The sequence below is a fragment of the Elaeis guineensis genome, chromosome 9 (genome assembly GCF_000442705.2).
Source record: "Elaeis guineensis isolate ETL-2024a chromosome 9, EG11, whole genome shotgun sequence".
Lineage (NCBI taxonomy): Eukaryota > Viridiplantae > Streptophyta > Magnoliopsida > Arecales > Arecaceae > Elaeis > Elaeis guineensis.
In genome coordinates, this window is record NC_026001.2 from 12,519,808 (window position 1) to 12,538,132 (window position 18,325).

General features: G+C 38.2%; 1 protein-coding gene across 1 annotated transcript; it reads left to right on the forward strand.

The window, feature by feature from the left end:
• Positions 1-1,713: 1,713 nt before the first annotated feature.
• LOC105051547 (leucine-rich repeat receptor protein kinase HPCA1) lies at positions 1,714-17,280 on the forward strand. The gene is made up of 20 exons (XM_010932046.4): positions 1,714-2,159; positions 2,821-2,941; positions 3,046-3,117; positions 3,944-4,018; positions 4,114-4,185; positions 5,328-5,489; positions 5,581-5,655; positions 5,764-5,835; positions 5,924-5,995; positions 6,084-6,152; positions 6,451-6,525; positions 6,827-6,898; positions 7,023-7,160; positions 7,608-8,083; positions 8,180-8,335; positions 8,432-8,568; positions 11,996-12,215; positions 13,309-13,544; positions 13,717-14,189; positions 17,039-17,280. Exons 1-20 carry the CDS (start codon positions 2,015-2,017, stop codon positions 17,040-17,042), a joined length of 2,922 nt encoding a protein of 973 aa, XP_010930348.3. The 5' UTR covers positions 1,714-2,014; the 3' UTR covers positions 17,043-17,280.
• Positions 17,281-18,325: the final 1,045 nt, after the last annotated feature.

Here is an 18,325-nt window from a genome sequence, read left to right on the forward strand (position 1 = left end):
TTTTCTTTTCTTTTTTTTTTTTTTTTTTTTTTTTTTTTTTTTTTTCTTTTTCTTTTCCTTCTTCTTCTTCTTTTCTTCCCGGGCTTTCATTGGGCCGAAACAGGGGACCTAGAGGTCCCCGTGCCTTGATCGGCCGATCACGGCCATCTTATGGCCGGAGGTGGCCGGCGGCAACGGCCGACTCTCCCGGGTTCGGAGAGACCAGGGCCGGCGGTCGGCGTGACCGTCGGCGCCGGAAAATCAGAGGAAAGAGGCGGCTTACAGGGGGGTTTCTTTCTCCAACTAAATCCGGCGACACCCGTCGCCGGCCATCGTGCACACAGGCACGGGAAAGAAGGGAGAGAAGAGAGGGAGACCTTACCACAACCTCCGGTGACCACCACCGGCGAGAAATCGCGGCGAACACGGGTCGAGGAGTCACGGCTTCAAACGGGAAAATCGGAGAAAAATCTCCGGCAAATTGACGGCGACGGAAGGGTCTACCCATAGAGGAGAGGGGAAGGGTTCTTATAGAGCTCGTCCTAGGGTCTTTCAATGGCCCTAGGACTCCGATTCTTGATCGGAGAAGAGGAAGACTCCGATCGGGAGTCTTCCTGCTCTGTTTTCCTTTTTTTTTTTTGTTTAATGGGCTTTAGTGGGCTTGGTTTGGGCTATAACACCCTCTCTCTACCCTTTTCAATGAGATCATCTCTGAGTTTGTATCATAAAATGCAGACCCTGTTTTTGCCGAGGCAAACTGGAATAATTCTGGACGTAGATATTGTCGGCCCCGCCGGTGGGAGAACTACTTAAGCTTTCGAACTTAGAGATCAAGACCAGGATCCAAAAGTGAATTCCTCTTATGTCTTCTCTTTATTATTTATTTTTCCGCAATCGAGAGATTGTCGGAGCCTATGATATTGTATTTGGGGCACATGGTCGCAGCAGGATCCCGTCAGGGATTTTGCAAGCCTTCACTGCTTCAACTTCTGCCCCCATAAAATAATTTGATGAGGCTAAGTATCATCCGCTGGTACTTGAAGGAGTCAATATATATATATATATATATTTCCATCATTTGTCTCATTCTTCTTAGCCCCTTATCCAAGATGTCAACCGAAGAAAAAAAGGTACGGATGTTTTTGTTAGGATTAGATTTATTTCCTTTAAAAAATATCAATGAACCGTTCAGTTTCAATACTTATAAAGGTTTTTAATTCTTACGTAGTCCTCTTTTCTGGCCCGTCTTTATGATGAGAACGCCTATATATTGATTGGTTCTGATCAGTGTCCAATCACATGCATTACCTTTGAGTGAATCGTTCTATTCTGACATGAGGAAAGATTGCGACCTTTATCTTGTGGTAGCACCACCGTAGCACCTGGAAATGTGTCTTATCATCAAAAAATTATTGCATAGGATGTTGGGTCTCTTTTGGAGTGAGCTGATCTCACTTGGTGATGGTGGTGGTGGCAGTAAAAAAAATGAAGTTTTGAAAGACTAGAATGCTGAAATATTCAAACCGCCATATAATATTCCTGTAGCTGTCATATGATATGTTTTATTATGCATCTGTTTGCATCTTTATTAGGGAGTTGGAGTGGGTTGGATGTGATGGTTGAAACTTATAGAAAAAATAGAAAATAGTGCATACTTCATGGAAGCTTGCTGCTTTTGCCCTGCAATTTTCTAATCCAACTTACTTCTAATTCTTAGCTATGTCAACAAACTTGGAGGCCCACTCTCTTAATGCTTCAGCATTTGATTGAGCCGGACAACAAATGGATGGCTTTTGCATCAAGAAGACAATGATGGCGCAATTATCATATTGTTTCGTAACAAAGATTATCAAAGAGTTGGTGGCAAGTTGAACAGGTTATGTAGTGGCATTCTCTGGTTCTCTGGAAATACATCAGTAATGGGAGAGGGAGAAGGCAAGCTCTCCTTGTTCCTAGCCCTAGCAATCCACGTAAACTAATTTACATCAAGTTTTTGGCTTAACCTGGTGCTGTGGGCATTGTGGCAGGACATGAGATGATCATCATGAAGATGGACCTGCTACCTCTCAATGAGCGCATTAACTGGAGTTTGAGATTAATGAATCCAGGATGTTGGGTTTTCTTGCTTGTTCTTCTCATTCAAGTATTGGTCATATCAGCAGATACAGACCCTCAGGATGGTATGTATGGATTCGTTCTCACTGATAATAGTGTTCAGCTTAATCTTTTTCACATTGGATGGACAATGATAACCTTTTGGTATTCTCTTTGCGTGTGAATGGGCCTTTGGATGCTCATGGATTTTTCCACAAAAAAAAAAAAAAAAAAAAGGGTTGAAAAAGCAGGTTTATTTCTGGAGTGACAACAGATAGCACATCCTGTGATCATCTACTCAGGATGGGGCTTGTGGGTTCTTTATGTTTTTTTTTTTTTTTTTGCTAAGAAGGGCTACTTCAGGCATACCTATTGGATGCTTCTGTCTTAGGGATAATTCTGCACTCAAAAGTAAGTGTTCGAATTCTTTCCCATGACATACTTAAGGCACTAGGCCAGGCAAAGATCCATTGATAACAGGAATAAATCTTCTCTGTCTTACCAGTTAAGAAATATATGAAGAGGTAGGATATGGAATTCTGTCATTGTACCAATTTTAGCACTATATAATCCAGATGGACTTTATTCTATATCAAAGATTAACATGTCCAAAATTTGTGGTAGTGAATGGTGTGTTTTCTTTAGAAATAGAATGAAAATGACAGGTTTAGGAAGCATAAATTGCTTTTGTAAGTACTTACAATGGAGCATAGGTCTCTGATAAATCTTTTTTTTTGTCCTGTACAGCTGCTGTGCTAAATTCCCTTGCCAGTTCGTGGGATAACACGCCATCCAACTGGATCGGTTCGGACCCTTGTGGTGACAAGTGGGTCGGAATCAGCTGCACCAATTCACGTGTCATCTCAATGTGAGTGCTCCGAAGACTGGCTAATTCTCTACAATTGTTCTGAGCTTATCTATAGGTGTTGCTGAATTTCCTAGAACCATTTTACCATGATACATGTTTTTCAGAACACTCTCGAGCTTGGGACTGACTGGGACACTTTCTGGAGACATTCAGTCTTTAAATGAATTGCAAGCTTTGTAAGTTCTCTAATATGTGGCAATCAACTTCTTCAGTTAAGGTCCTTAAGTACTTGATGGAACTTTATATCCAGTTCAGAGGATAATTTACTTTCCATGTTGAATGTTACTATTTAGTTGTAGAGGCATGAAAGAGCTATCTCACACAAACTTCAAATTATCCTGCTCATAATTTGTTGAATTCACTATTTCAAAAGATGGTTGCCTAGAAGGCCCTGCTTAAGCTGAGCTGCCAGGGTTCTGCAACATGTTTGAGAATAGAGGATGAGATTGATTCATAAATAAGCGTTGGGTGTTGCCAAGTCAATACTTACGATTGAATTATTACATTTTTTTGATGTATTATATTCAATTTGTTGGTTGATAATTATTCTTTTAAGTTTCTCCCTATATTTGTTATTTTTTTTTAATAGTGTTTCATTTTTTGTGCTGCCGTGACCTCTAGGCATCTGCCTAGGTGCTGGGACATTGTAGCTGCCGGGTTAGGGTTGTATCTTTCGCACGAAAGAATGATTGATCTTTTTTTCGTGACATCAGACGTTGGATCATTACTTGCACAGATCTTAAAGCACTACAAGCTCTCTCTTTCTTCTGCCTGCACTGATCTCGTAGCGGCTATTGTGCGATCCAGTGGTGCATATCTTGAAAAATGGTGAATCATTCTCTCGCATGAAAGATACAACCTGAACCCATAGCTCCTGCTTACAGTTTTTGAAAACAATGGTTGATCTGATAAATCTCTCTCTCAGCTGGATTTAGTCACTTGTATATGTCCGCTGATAATTCTTCATATACTACACTATTTATCATCAGCTAATCCATGCAGGGATCTGTCATACAACAAGGGTCTAACTGGGGGGATTCCAGCATCAATTGGGAGTTTGAGTAAACTAGTAAACTTGTAAGCAATGTTAGATGATCTAGGTTGATGCAGCTATGAGTATCCTTGCTGCTGAAATGCTACAACTAACATTCTTTATTTCGTTTCCCTTTTAGGATTCTCGTAGGTTGCAGCTTTTCCGGTGAAATACCTCCTGAAATAGGCAATCTACCAAGGCTGGTCTTTTTGTAAGATCTGGAGCCCCATCAAAATGTGGTTGTTTTCTTTTTTTATTTACTGAATATGGAATTGACAATATTTTGATCAATTATTATTATTTTCCAAGATTTTCTGCATTAGTTTCAGGATTAAAAAATAAAAAAAAAAAACATAATGCTTATCCATATTGTAACCATGCTAATCTTCTATTGAACCATAGACTAATATCGATAAAGGGAAAAAAGTCTTTATGATGTTACTGTTACATAACTGGCAAAATTCTTATATTATGGTGAAACAAGAATATTTTGTGGAAATGTGTACTTCAGCCAAGATTTTCTGCTTCTGTTGTAACAGAACTTTGGATAATTTCACTAGTGAGACTTTTTAGAAGTGAGGTTTTTATTTTAAGAGATCTGAAAACAAATAAAACACTTTAGAGTGAGATCATCAAAAACTGTGACCTTAGAAAAATTTCTTTAGGATAAATATATATATTTGGATATGCAGGCAATAATTTTTGTTGTCAAGAATTTCTTCGTCAGTATCAGGACAAATACAAAACCAATATGCTTGTCTAGTTTAAGTATGCAACTATGCTAATCTTGTGCCAAATAGTGGATGAATTAACATGAACCAAAACAAGATTTTATAAGTTAACATCAGATTACTGTCAAAAATCTTAAGAAAAGGTGAAAAGAGAATACTATGAATAGGTATGTACTCCAACCAATGATTTTCTTCTAACTCAGAAGTTCAATAACATCTCAAATTAAGACATTTTAGAAGTGACTATCTTAATTTAAGGAAGTAAATAAGTCATTTTATAGTGAATTTCTGAAAAGATTGTGGCCTTTAAAGTTTTTCTTTAGGGAAAAAATGAAAAAGCGATCACTACTTTTCATGTATCATGAGATAAACAATTCCATGAATATCTGTATAAGACAAACGTTTCCATTTTATTGACCCTTTTGGGGTTAATTGATTACTCAACATGCTATCAAAGCTCAGTTGTGCTGGAATTCTGTTATTTATTTAATCATCCCTATTTATCTTTTGTCTTTATTCTTGCCTATTTCTTACTCAACTCTCCCTTCCGGCTTTCCCCTGTCAATTTAAGCTTTTGGGTACAGTTGTTTACTCAACAAACATCTGCCATTGATGTCTACAGATCTTTAAATTCTAATAGCTTTACTGGAAGCATACCCAAAACCCTTGGTAACTTGTCAAAACTATATTGGTTTGACTTGGCTGACAACAAGCTTACTGGAACAATACCAGTCTCTGATGGCAATAAACCTGGTCTCGATTTGTTGACCCATTGCAAGCACTTGTAAGTCCCATCTTCTCTAACCTTGATGTCAGTAAGTTATTCTACGCCATTCTTTAGCATTTTGGATAATTTACATTTATATGAACTGCAGCCATTTTGGAGTGAACCAACTCTCTGGTACCATCCCAAGTAAACTTTTTAACTCAGACATGCGACTGATACATGTGTAAGCTTATGAACCTTTATCTGAAGTAATTTAGTTTTTAGATATTAAAAACTTGTGCAAGGAAATTCTTGCAATGCCGATGTTTCAATAACTCACTTTGTTGCTCAGGCTTTTTGATAACAATAATCTTACGGGAAGCATCCCACCTACTCTGGGGCTCTTGAGTCATCTAGAGGTTCTGTAAGTACTTCACATACATAATTTAACAAAGACAAACACAAATATGAATTCAATAAGCTTCTAACATTGTTTGTTCATATTTGGACAGCCGCCTTGATGCTAATTCATTAAGCGGGCCTGTTCCTTCAAACATTAACAACCTCACCAAACTTGCAGAACTGTGAGTTAATTATTGGCCTCCATTATATAGAATTGTGGTGTTGATATGCACATGTCTGAATTCAATTGATGATCATCTTTCATTCCAGGCATCTAGCAAATAACCAGTTGACTGGTACCTTGCCAAACTTATCTGGCATGACTGCGCTCAGCTTTGTGTAAGTAAATAATAGTATTGGATGAATTTTTCTGAAGTTATAATTTTCAAAGATCAAGAATAATGAGATCTCCCTCTTGCTATTGGGAGCTTTAGAATGACTGAAAATAGAAATCATGGATCCAACTTGAAATTTATTTTATGGTCAAGTCTTTTCTTAATGTATAAATGTCATGTGCTGGCACATTTCAGATTTGGTGACTGTTTGTCATCTATTGGTCATCTCTGCTATGTGCTAGACCATTATGAATTATAATTATATTATTGGCTGTCAACTAATCAGTCAATGACCTATACAGGGACATGAGCAACAACTCGTTTGATGCATCAGAGGTTCCACCTTGGTTCTCAACCTTGCCATCTCTGACATCATTGTAAGTAGATACATAAATATATAGGTAGATGGTATGTGTGCCTGCATTTGTGCAATCATGCGGTCATGCATACATGAATGGGAAGGATGGATTTGTTATGCATACATGAATGTTTGCATCTTTCATGAATGCATGTTAAATGAAAAATGTTGCTTGCGTTCTGAAAAAATACACTCATTATTCTTCAGAAACTTCCGAAGAGCAATGTGTTGCAAAATTAGGTATAGTAGAATTACCTGCAGCCTGCAGGTCACTTAGGACAGAACTTTTTCATGAATCTTCAAATCCTTCTTAACTTCAGATACTTGGAATTCTTAAAAATTGGAGGGCAGCTTCCAAAGTCTCTGTTCAGCTTTGCACCATTACAGACTCTGTGAGTATTGCTTGGTTAAAATGGCTCTTTCTGTCTCTCTCACATGCATACAAATATAGGAAATATCAAAGTTTCCCTCAAATTCTATAGATCTGTACATAAGCTGATGACCTTGTTGATGCAGGAAGCTGAGGAGCAATCGACTCAATGGAACTATAGACATCGGCACAGACTACAGCACCTCACTTGAACTTATTGACCTGCGGGACAATGATATCAGTCAGATCACATTAGGTGGAGGAGGATTTGAAAAGAAAATTATGTAAGGCACTGCTGAATTCTAGTATGTATGCATTGGGACGAATCTTATATGATATACACACACCTATACATATAGTTGTATTGATGTGTGTGCAAAAAGAGAGAGCAAAACATTTGAAAGTAAGTGCTTTGTTTTTTTCCCAGATCATTGCAGGAAATACTAGAAGTACGGAAGAGATAGTCATACTCAAGAAAGGATTCCCCCCTTACATTTTATGGGAAAATGAAATATAGTTTGCATGCATTAATACCATTATTATATCATATACAGTATACACATACACATACATGTGCGTGTACATGTCAGATACTAGAGGCATGAAGGAGATAATTGTGCTTAAGAAATTATTTCTTGAGAAAGAATAATAGTTTGCAATTTTGCATGCAATGCTACAATTCTTATATCAGAACCTACTGACTTGGCATTCTTATAATGAGTTACTTGCAGACTTGTCGGCAATCCAATTTGCAATCAAGGAGGAACTGATCTCCAATACTGCAAAATTTCACGACAATCGACTCCTCCATATTCAACTCCACAGAACTGCATTCCTATTCCTTGTCCATCTAACGAGAATCTCAGTCCCAATTGTCATTGTGCATATCCATATACTGGCACTCTATATTTCAGGTCTCCTTCCTTTTCAGACCTTGGGAATGCCACAATTTTTCAAATCTTAGAGGATGCTCTCAAAAGTTCATTACTGAAGCAGCTCCCTGTGGACTCAGTGTCTCTTCAGAATCCATTTGTAGATGCTGATAACAATCTGGAAATGACTCTGCAAGTCTTCCCAGGTGGCAAAGATCGTTTCAATGAAATAGATGTTTCAACACTTGGTTTTATTCTTAGCAATCAGACCTTCAAGCCTCCATCCATTTTTGGGCCTTACTATTTCATAGGAGAAGGATATTCTGCTGTCCGCGGTAATCTATCTAGACTTAACCCCTTATTCAGCTTCTCTAAAGCATATCTGATGGGCCTTTTTATTTTATTTTGGCATGCAATTGTGTATTATCCAGTTGTGGCACCAAGTTCAAAATCAAATCGCCTGCCTGTGATTATTGGTGCATCAGTTGGTGGAGCGGCTCTTGCTTCTCTAGTGACTGGTTGTGTTGTTTTTGCTATTAGACACAGGAGAAAAACTAGAAAGCTTAAAGAGAAAAACCAGTCTATCGGTAAGATGTCAAAAACTCAATCTGGATTTTAGGCCTTCTCTGCTTACATGTATTTTATCAGCATGGTCAATTGACTGATATGCTTTTCATGTGTAGTATCTTGGAGTCGCACTAAAAGCAGCAGCAGTATTCCACTTTTAAAAGGTGCAAAATTGTTCTCTTTTGAAGAACTAAGGAAGTGCACCAATAACTTTTCAGAAGCCAATCACATTGGAAATGGTAGTTACGGAAAGGTACTCTCTTCCTTTTTAGCATATGTGGTACATTTTAGTTGTGATTGGTACTAATTCTGTCTATACGGTTATACCTATATATCACCTGGTTAGGATGCAAAATCTTTGATCGCTGTGAATTTGCAATCAGTTTGTGTGTAAATCATATGGGAAATGAGAAAATATAAATAAGACAACTGTTATGACCTTAGCTCACCCACTTTGAAGGATAAGGAATAATAAAACAAAAGGGAAGGAAACTAGGAAGTCAAGAATTGGAGAGAAAGAGGTGAAGAATAGGCTGCTCTGCTTCAACAATTTGTCCATCTTCTGTTGCTCATGATTTATGAGAAATAGACTGTAATACAAAAAAAAAAAATGTAATACCCTACAAAACATGGCTGACCCCATGCCTGATCGCTAAGGTGTATTTACACCATTGACTTGCAATTTGAAAGCTGTAGCTAGCCAGGCATGCTATCCTTAAAATTTGAACTGATGTATCCTTTTTGTCTGACTTGGAATAGATAAACTGATAAACTGATGTCATGAATGACAAGAACCTTGGTCAGGAAAAATTTCTTAGTTGTCGTGTATTGAACCACATGAATTTGCCCATGATATGAGCAATGCACTCAATAACCCTGCTGAATCTACCAACTGCACTCTGCTTCTTGCTTCTTTGTTACTGGATTGGGTTGAGGAAGCTCATCATGCTCACACATTCTGTGGTTTAATTGATAAGACAACTATTCAAGTTAACACACATTATTGATCACTGAATCCCTGAAGAAGCCTTTAGAGTATGCATAAATTGGCTTATTGTGCTCACAGCCTTCTATATATGCTTGGATCATCAGGTAGATAAGCTTGCAAACTTCTATTGTACTCTTGGGTCATCAGATGAGCCCTCTTGATCCCTAAAAAGTTTGGCATTTGAACCACAAAATGGTTTTGACTGGTCAGGCTCCAAATATTTGATTTTCCTTAAGGATGCTCTCATATTTCCATTTTGATAAAATATGACATCTGATTAACTTTGATATTTTGATTCTTCCAATGGGACTATTTAAAGAACTTAGTGCTATGCAGAATTTTTTTTGGGAATACTAGTCTTCTATACCAGCCTTCTTACTGCCGATAAGAATGATATATCATGTATTTGGACCAACGTAATGATGATGCATCAGAAATTGTAGTTAACAAACACTGACTGATCTTTTTTGTGACTCCTTTTGAAGCCCATGTACTATCACTAGGTTGTTGAGCTAACAGACTGAGCCTTGAGGACTTTGTTTTAGGAGATAAATAGCCTAGTCAAATCCACACAATTTGTATAACCACTCCCCTTTCCAAGCAATGAGACTGAGAAGTCGTTGTGTACCCACCGCTGCTGCCGCTACTATCATGGCCACCCTTAATTAGTGAGTGAGGGAATTAGAAATGCTGACACCCTCCATTTGATTTCCTGAGCTGCTCCTACATTACCTGTTGGCTTCGCCTGACTCCTAAAAGTCCTGCAATTAATCTTTATCCTCAGGTACTCAGCAAGATCATTAGAGCTTAGATCTAGTGGTCTCACTTGTTTCTAGTTTATTACCAGTTCCAAAAAGGAAGCATATACTAAATGCCAAGTAGCACACTTGCTTCATATTTTCACAATGGTTGTGCCTAGCTTGCCCCATGCACTGCATGATACAGCAAATGGACAAGTACAGAAGGCCACTTACGAGCTGAAATACCAAGTAGGGCCTGAAAGTGGCTTATATTAATTGGATTAAGCTGCAAACTATGCTTCAAATGAAGCTTCATTGATCAGTCAGGGGCATCAATATTGGTCAAGGAGGCATGAGTGATTAGGTCTTAGGTTTACTTCTCTTTTGACAAGAAATACAGTTAGTGAAATATTTTAAGAGCCTAGAAATAGTAAGGAGGAGCAAGTCCTTCACTCTAAACTGGCAGTGGAAATATTGCTTCAAATAGACAACAATGAAGCAAGGTTTAAACTCTAGGTACTGGTAACTGTACCAGTGCCAGTGCACTATAATGCCAACGACCAAGAAGCATAATGGTGCTGGTGTCTTAGAACTATTGTTTAGTTCTGCCAGTGCTGTACTTCAACCCATTAGGTACCAGTACCAGTGCACTATAATACCATTGACCAAGGAGCATAATGGTACTGGTGTCTTACCAGTATTGTTTAGTTCGGCCAGTACTGTACTTCAACCCATTAATGAAAGCATGTTGCTAGGACAAGAATACCATATAAATGCAAAAGTTGCAAATTTTGGGGTTCTGCTCTGTACGTATGGCACAATCATGGTAACTCTTGATGATACCTACTTCAAGAATTGCACACACCAAATGCAGGCAACAGGGATATGATTGAGCTTGCAGGGACCTTAATAGAGTCAACTAATTATGCTCAAAGAACACAAAAATGAACTGGAGGCTGCAAGTATGCCTCTTGTAGATACCAGCATGAGGTAATAAATTTTTCATGCCAATCTAATAAAAGAGGTAGGCTGCAAAATTGTGACAAGGATAACCAAAGAATGTATAATAGTCATCCATTGATCCTTTTCATGTGGTCAAATACCTTCTAAAAACAATTTCATATTACATGAGCAAGCTTTATCTATATCTCTTGCTATGAAGTGCATCAATGTCATGTTGAAGCATTTCCTAGATCTGATGCATGGATGTTTAACCACAGCCTATATCTGGTACACATAACAGAAATTTTTTGTTACTTGCCATGGTAAATATTGAAGTACATAGTTTTTGTAATCAAAATTGTTGCAAGATTACCTGTTAATTAGTGTGAAATCCGAAATAACAACAAATAATCACATGCAGAAAAAATAGGACACAATGATTTACGTGGTTTGGCCTTTGGCCTATATCCATGGGCGAAGATAGAGAGAGATTTCACTGTATCAAAAAGATAGAGTACAAAGAGTATACGGTAGCTCAAATAACAAAAGATGACCTCTTATTAACAAAAGGCATGATTATAATATATATAAATAGCCACCAAACCATAAAACAAAGAGAAAAGACCAAAATACCCAAACGGTCCAACTAAAGTCCAAAACGGGTTGGATTCATACATGGGTTACATTAAATTCAAGCCACACTAAACAGAAATAATTTCATAAGTTCTGCTTACTGCAAGTATCCCTGCCTCTTTTTTTCTTTTTTTATATAAAAATTTGAAGGAAAATCATCCCTACTGCTAAAATGATTCAAAATAGAACTTGTCAACCAGAAAGCCTTGCACTTAACAAGCATAAAGCTACTTAAGAATGTTACTGACTATTAAGTTCTGTATTATATGGTAATGAAATAGATAGCCTTACAATGATGCTGTCACATAATAATACAAAATGACATGTTCTATATACAAGTGAAGTGTTGTTTGAGATTTGTGATTTTGCCTTTCCAGGTTTACAGAGGAATACTTACAGATGGACAACTGGTTGCTGTCAAAAGGGCTCAGCAGGGATCCATGCAAGGTGGGCTTGAATTTAACACTGAGATCGAGCTGCTTTCCAGGGTCCACCATAAAAACCTGGTCACTCTTGTTGGTTTCTGCTTTGACCAAGGTGAACAAATATTGGTCTATGAATATGTTCCAAATGGTACTCTCAAAGAAAGTCTATCAGGTATTCCAATTTCCAAATACTTCTTATGCTTATATATTTTTCCATTCTAACTGAAAAAACTGGAAGGATAAGTACTCTGAATTTCAAATAAGCAGAATTTCCAAATTTCTTCTGATATTATCCTTCTTTGATCAAGTTTGCCTGCACATTGCATGCTGGCTTGGTTAATTAATCACTTTTCCCTCTTTTTATGATTTCTTGGACCCATGTCTTTGATGAAAGAACACAGAATTCATGGAAAAAAGGGACTTATTTTAACATTTCTCATAATATTTTACTTTTTTATGCATAAGTGTTATTTGCATTATAACAGTGACTGCGAGATGTTATAAAGGACTAAAGGAGTCAGGAAAGTAACCAATTGCATTGAAAATCTTCAGAATGCTGTAAGGCAATCAGTCCATTGTTCATGTATCTTCATAAGAATCTAAGCTAATTGTCTGGCAAGCAGCAAGTCTCAACAGATATCTGCCTTGTTTTCCATATTTATCATAGAAAAGTATCTGCAAGTGTCATATCTGAGTAATGTTTACAAGTGCACCTAAGGCACTTATGTTCTTGAATATCTGTTATGTTGACTTTTTGTAGAAAATATGGCTACATTTCTTATGTTCATTTATATATGGGATTATCTGGACCTGTTTTGGGCCTTGAACCTCAGTTTCATTTATAGCCTCAGATTACCACTTTCATGATATTCGGTTGCCATATGCTATTACTATCTTTAAGGTCCTTTTGGTGTACCTTTCTGGGAATATATCCTCATGCTGCCTAAAATTATATTGAAGTATTCTTGAAGCATAATTAGATTTTCTTTTGATCTTATATTACTTGTATTTGGGTACAGAAATATGGTATATTGGTTCCTGCCCCTAGGGTCTATCTTTACATCTGTCAATGCAATTACAATACCTTTTAACATTGTATATATATTCTTGAATATGTTAATAATTTGTGTCACCAATTTATATTGTTTTTCTTTATTTGTTGTTGAAAATGAATTTTGCTTTTCAACTTCAGTCATCTGCATCATTGATTTTATTCATGGCCATACTTCGTAGGTTGTATCTTTTTGTTGATTTCTGTTATGCAGGAAAATCTGGTGTTCACTTAGATTGGAAAAGGAGACTTCGAGTGGCACTTGGTGCAGCTAGAGGTCTGGCTTATCTACATGAGCTTGCAAACCCTCCCATTGTTCACAGAGATATCAAATCAAGCAACATCCTCCTGGATGATCATTTGAATGCAAAGGTTTCTGATTTTGGTCTCTCAAAGCCAATGGGAGATGATACAAAGGGATATGTCACGACTCAAGTGAAGGGGACAATGGTGAGTAGAGAATCCACTAATATAAACTGCCAAAAATTTGATTTCCTTTATCTGTAAATATGAAAGGTCTGAAGAGAAATTACATGATTCTACGAAAGAGAGAGTTCTGCTAGTCTGTGTTCTGATCATGGTGCTTCTACCTTTTAAATCATGCTTGTTCTTGTCTTTGCAGGGATACTTGGATCCTGAATATTACATGACTCAACAGTTGACCGAGAAGAGTGACGTGTATAGCTTTGGTGTCTTACTCCTAGAGTTAATAACTGCAAAAAAACCTTTAGAGAGAGGGCGATACATTGTAAGAGAGGTCAGGGTTATGATGGACAAGACAAAGGATCTCTACGGCCTTCATGAACTTCTTGATCCTGCAATTGGGTTAGGGACAACCCTTGGTGGGTTTGAGAAATATGTTGACTTGGCAATCCAATGCGTGGAAGACTCGGGAAATGATCGGCCTGCAATGAGCGATGTGGTGAAGGAGATTGAGAACATCATGCAGTTGGTTGGTATGAACCCAAATGCTGACTCTGCATCAGCTTCATTAAGCTACATCAGTTCAAGCAGGAGCCCTGTTCGTCATCCATATAGTAATGTAGGCAACTTTGATTACAGTGGTGGGGTACCTCCTTCCGAACTAGAACCCAAGTGAGTAGTTGTCTGCTGTTTACCAACAAGTTTTCAGATATTGGGTCTATTAGAAAATTTCTATCTGCTTAAAATTCAAATTGTTTTTAATCATTTGACGAACAGCATATTTGATTTCTGAAATTGGGGTCTGGCACTAAAAATATTTTAGTTTTTGGCACATGTGCTTCTTCAATTACAGAGGTTTATTTTGTCTTTCTTTAGTCTACCAATCTTTTACCAGAGTGGCTTTTGCATAACATCCACTTGATTATTGATTTTGCAAGAAAATATCAGTTTTTCCTAGAATTTTACACTTTTAGATAATATTTTTTGCAGGAAATGGTCATTTTTTCTTCAAGCTCAATACACTTTCGGGCCTCCCCCCCCCCACCCCCCCAAAAACAATTTTGCCCTTGGACCTAAGTAAAGGTGGATGGTAGTCTAAACAAATGTGTACTGGATATTCAACATGTTGTGGGAGTTCAGCATACATGTATTAGGTGTTTTACATTTGCGTATGACCTATGTCATACTTAGACCCAAGGGCAAAATCATCCAGGGATCCCTAGATGTTTATTGAGCTTGAGAAAAAGCTGACTATTTCTTGCAAAACCAATAATTAAGTGGATTTTTATGCAATCTTATCTTTCCAAATGACTATCTCCTCTCTCTCTCACACACACACCTGCACACACACACACATTTGAAATGACACACATACATAATGTATTTATGTGTGTGCATAGTTGACCCGAATAGTTGGGTAAGACTGGGCGGTCATAGTCGTGTAATATTCATGCACAAGCAAACACTTACACTATACATGTATCCAGGGTTTGTCGAACCAGTCCAAACTGGATGGTTCAGGGCGTGCCAAAATGTACTGGCGGCTAACTGGTGCAGTTTGGGCATTTGATTCTGAACATCGGCGAAAACGGAGTGAGGGAGAAGGAAAGAGAGGAAGAGAGAGAGGAGGAAAGGGAAGGAGAGAAGAAGGCTAGAGGTGGTTGGCGGTGGCCTAATGAGGCCGCTGGAGGTCCGTCAAGGCCTTCAAGGCTCCGCAGTCCTCCACGAGATGTGAGAAGAGAGAGAGGGGAAGAGAGGTACGAGTAAGAAGGCGAAGGCAGTGGGGAGGCCGTTGGATGCCCCAAAATACCCCATGGTCGTTGCGGGTTCGAAATAGGGGTGAGCCTCTGTTTTATCGACTTTTGAAAAACAGATGATGGATAATGAAGTTAGCAATGGGTTTACTTGCTTCACTTAAAACGTGATGAAATAAGGTCGTCGCCTCTGTTTCAAACCCGCAGTGATTGTGGGGCATTTTTGGGCCATCCGACGGCCATGGCAGCTAGCCGACAACCCTTCAGTGGTCTCCCTACCATCTTTCCCTACTTCCGCTTCCCTCCCTTCCCCTCTCTCTCTCTGCTCTCATTTTCTCTCGTAGAGGACCGCAGAGCTTGGGAGGCCTTGGCAGCCTCCGCGGCCCTCCGGTGGTCACCACCAGCCTCCCTCCCTCTTTTTCTTTCTTTTCCTCTCCAATTCATCCCTTGTTTCCATATCAGTTTGGATTTGGTACGATCCGATATAGAAACGTACCGACTCATACTGTCGACTGGCCGACACGGGGTTCCGTTTCAAGTCGGTGAGCTTTGCATATATCTGTGTTTGTGTTGTGTACATTTGTGGCCTTCTTTTTCCTTATCTTGTTTGACTTGTAGGTACTCTTCTCATTGTGGCTAAAGCTAAATCTTTACATAGATTATCATACATTGCTTTTCAGCCTTGCTTTTATCATCTCTACTCCCTCTCTCCCCCTTCCCACCCCTTCCTCATATCTTTTCCAATCTTAGTGTTTTGTGTTATGAGGATTTTCTTCAACAACACATTTTTCAGTGAAAACCTTTTGGATGCATTGCACCACCAAATTTGTCAGCATATGCTGCTTATCTCTGGAATCTAGCTATTATCTTGACACCCTTCCATCTAAAATTCAAGTACTGAGAGAATGTCATATCCCACTATTTCTTCTTCTTCTTCTTTTTGTGCTGAGTGGATATGAGGGTTAAACACAATGAGGAAAATGGACACATTTAATACTCACCTGGACTACATGATTAGCCTTCAATGCTTGGAAACATTGAAGGTATCTAAGTAATTAGGTAGTATGTATACTTTGTATTTGCCATTTGCACTGTAACCATGCCCATACATATATAGTATGGGTTTGATGAAATGTTCATCAGACATCAGCCTTGTAACTATATATATTGATGCATGTGTGAGAATCTATGCGAGCTTGTACTTAATCCCACATCGGTTATTCATTGAAAAGATCTTGGATACTTATACAGGGTCAAGGAACCCAAATAACACCTTTCAACTAGCCTTTTTAGGTGAGGTTCTAGGTCATTATAAATTGTATCAGAGCCAACTAAGCCTATAACTTATGTGGACTAGGAGATACTATAACACAAGTTCACTAGGACTAACCACGGGCCAATTGTGGTATTTATGAATGGATATATAGATTTGAATCCTTAGCTTGGCAAGGACGCCAGAGCTTAAAAGGGAGGGGGGGATGTTTGAGAATCCATGTAGGCATATATTTAGTCTTATATCGGTTAGTCATTAGGAAGGTTTGGGTACCTGTATAGGGCTAAGAAAGCCAAATAATACCTTCCAGCTAGCTTTTGGGGGTGAAGTCCTGGGTCATTACAGATGTCTGCCCCAATGTGATAAGTATATGCATTACTCATTTTGCAAATTTTATTATACATTTTTAATACATTTGGATTGAATCAATTGAACATGTAAAAGCATGAATTACACCTATACTATTTTTTATGAATTCTATGGTCTTTGTGCAGGTGAGAGAAGTGATCAAGATCATGTCCATGTATATTTTGTGAATGATGTGCTGGGTATTGTATTGACTCATTCCAGCATACTGTGGCAGATTATTTTGAAGAGGAAATGTTAACTGGAGTATCAATGTTTTTTTTTTTTGTTTTTTTTTTGTATTAATAGACTTTGTTGTATGTGCACATTCTAGTCCACTAGTTTGTATAGAATGTCTGTCAACTTCTAAGTCTTACTGCATCTACTGTTCACTTGAATTTTTCTTGTGCTTGAGAAAGTAATTTACTTGTTTATTACTTGAGATTATTAAAATAAGAGATTTTCTTTTGAATTAATTCATAATAGCCCCTTTCCACCAGCTTGTGCAAATGCTTGTATATGCATGTACATGCTGCTTCTCAGGTGGCAGAGCCTCTGTTCTGGAATCATATGGACATGGGGTCTGGAAGAATGTTGTTGTTCACCAACAACTGCACCATGCCCCTAAACGTTTACAGTGCAGATCAGCATGCAGTAATAACTAGCATTATGAAGTCAAGATTTAAGGGAACAAAAACTCACAGTATCTAACAGCTCATATCTCTGAAAGTCAATGCAAAAAAATGCTAAACATTTGATTTATAGATGCACTAATAAAACACTAATGTAATTATTTTAATACAAGAATCTTCAAGAAGAGCTGATTCATGGTCGGGCCATCATGACTGTCATAAAGCACATAAACATAATAGTCAAATGCTTGTTAAATACTTGCTGTTATATATTTCTATTATTTAACAGAAGTGTTCTGAAACCATTAAAACAGCCAGTATAACATTTTAAATATTTTGTGTGGTGGAAGTCTCTGTATGTTCAGTTTCCAGGGGATTAGTTTGTTTTGAGTAAGTCAACTGGGAAGTCCAACATATTCTGCCCTTGAATTTCTTCGCACCGAGGAGGGCAACGTAAACTGGAACATGCATTGATCTTTCCTTCTGAAAAGCATGATGGGAATGCCACTACTCATATATTGAAACCTCAGGACCTTTCCCAAGAAGAGAGGGGTGCCAACAGGCTGGACCTATGGTCCATTGGCCTATACAGTGAACTTTCCTGTATGTGCAATTTCTAGCAGAAGGATTGTTTGGCTATATTGTTCTGGTATATATGTGAAGCATCATCCCTCTCTACTAACTCAAGTAACCTATCCATGTTCAATACTTGCTACTGGATTGGGTTTTGAACCAGGGGCTGATATTTATGCCTGCTGGTTGGTCACTTAAAGGGGCTGTTTTTGGTTGTGCGTGTGTGCAGAA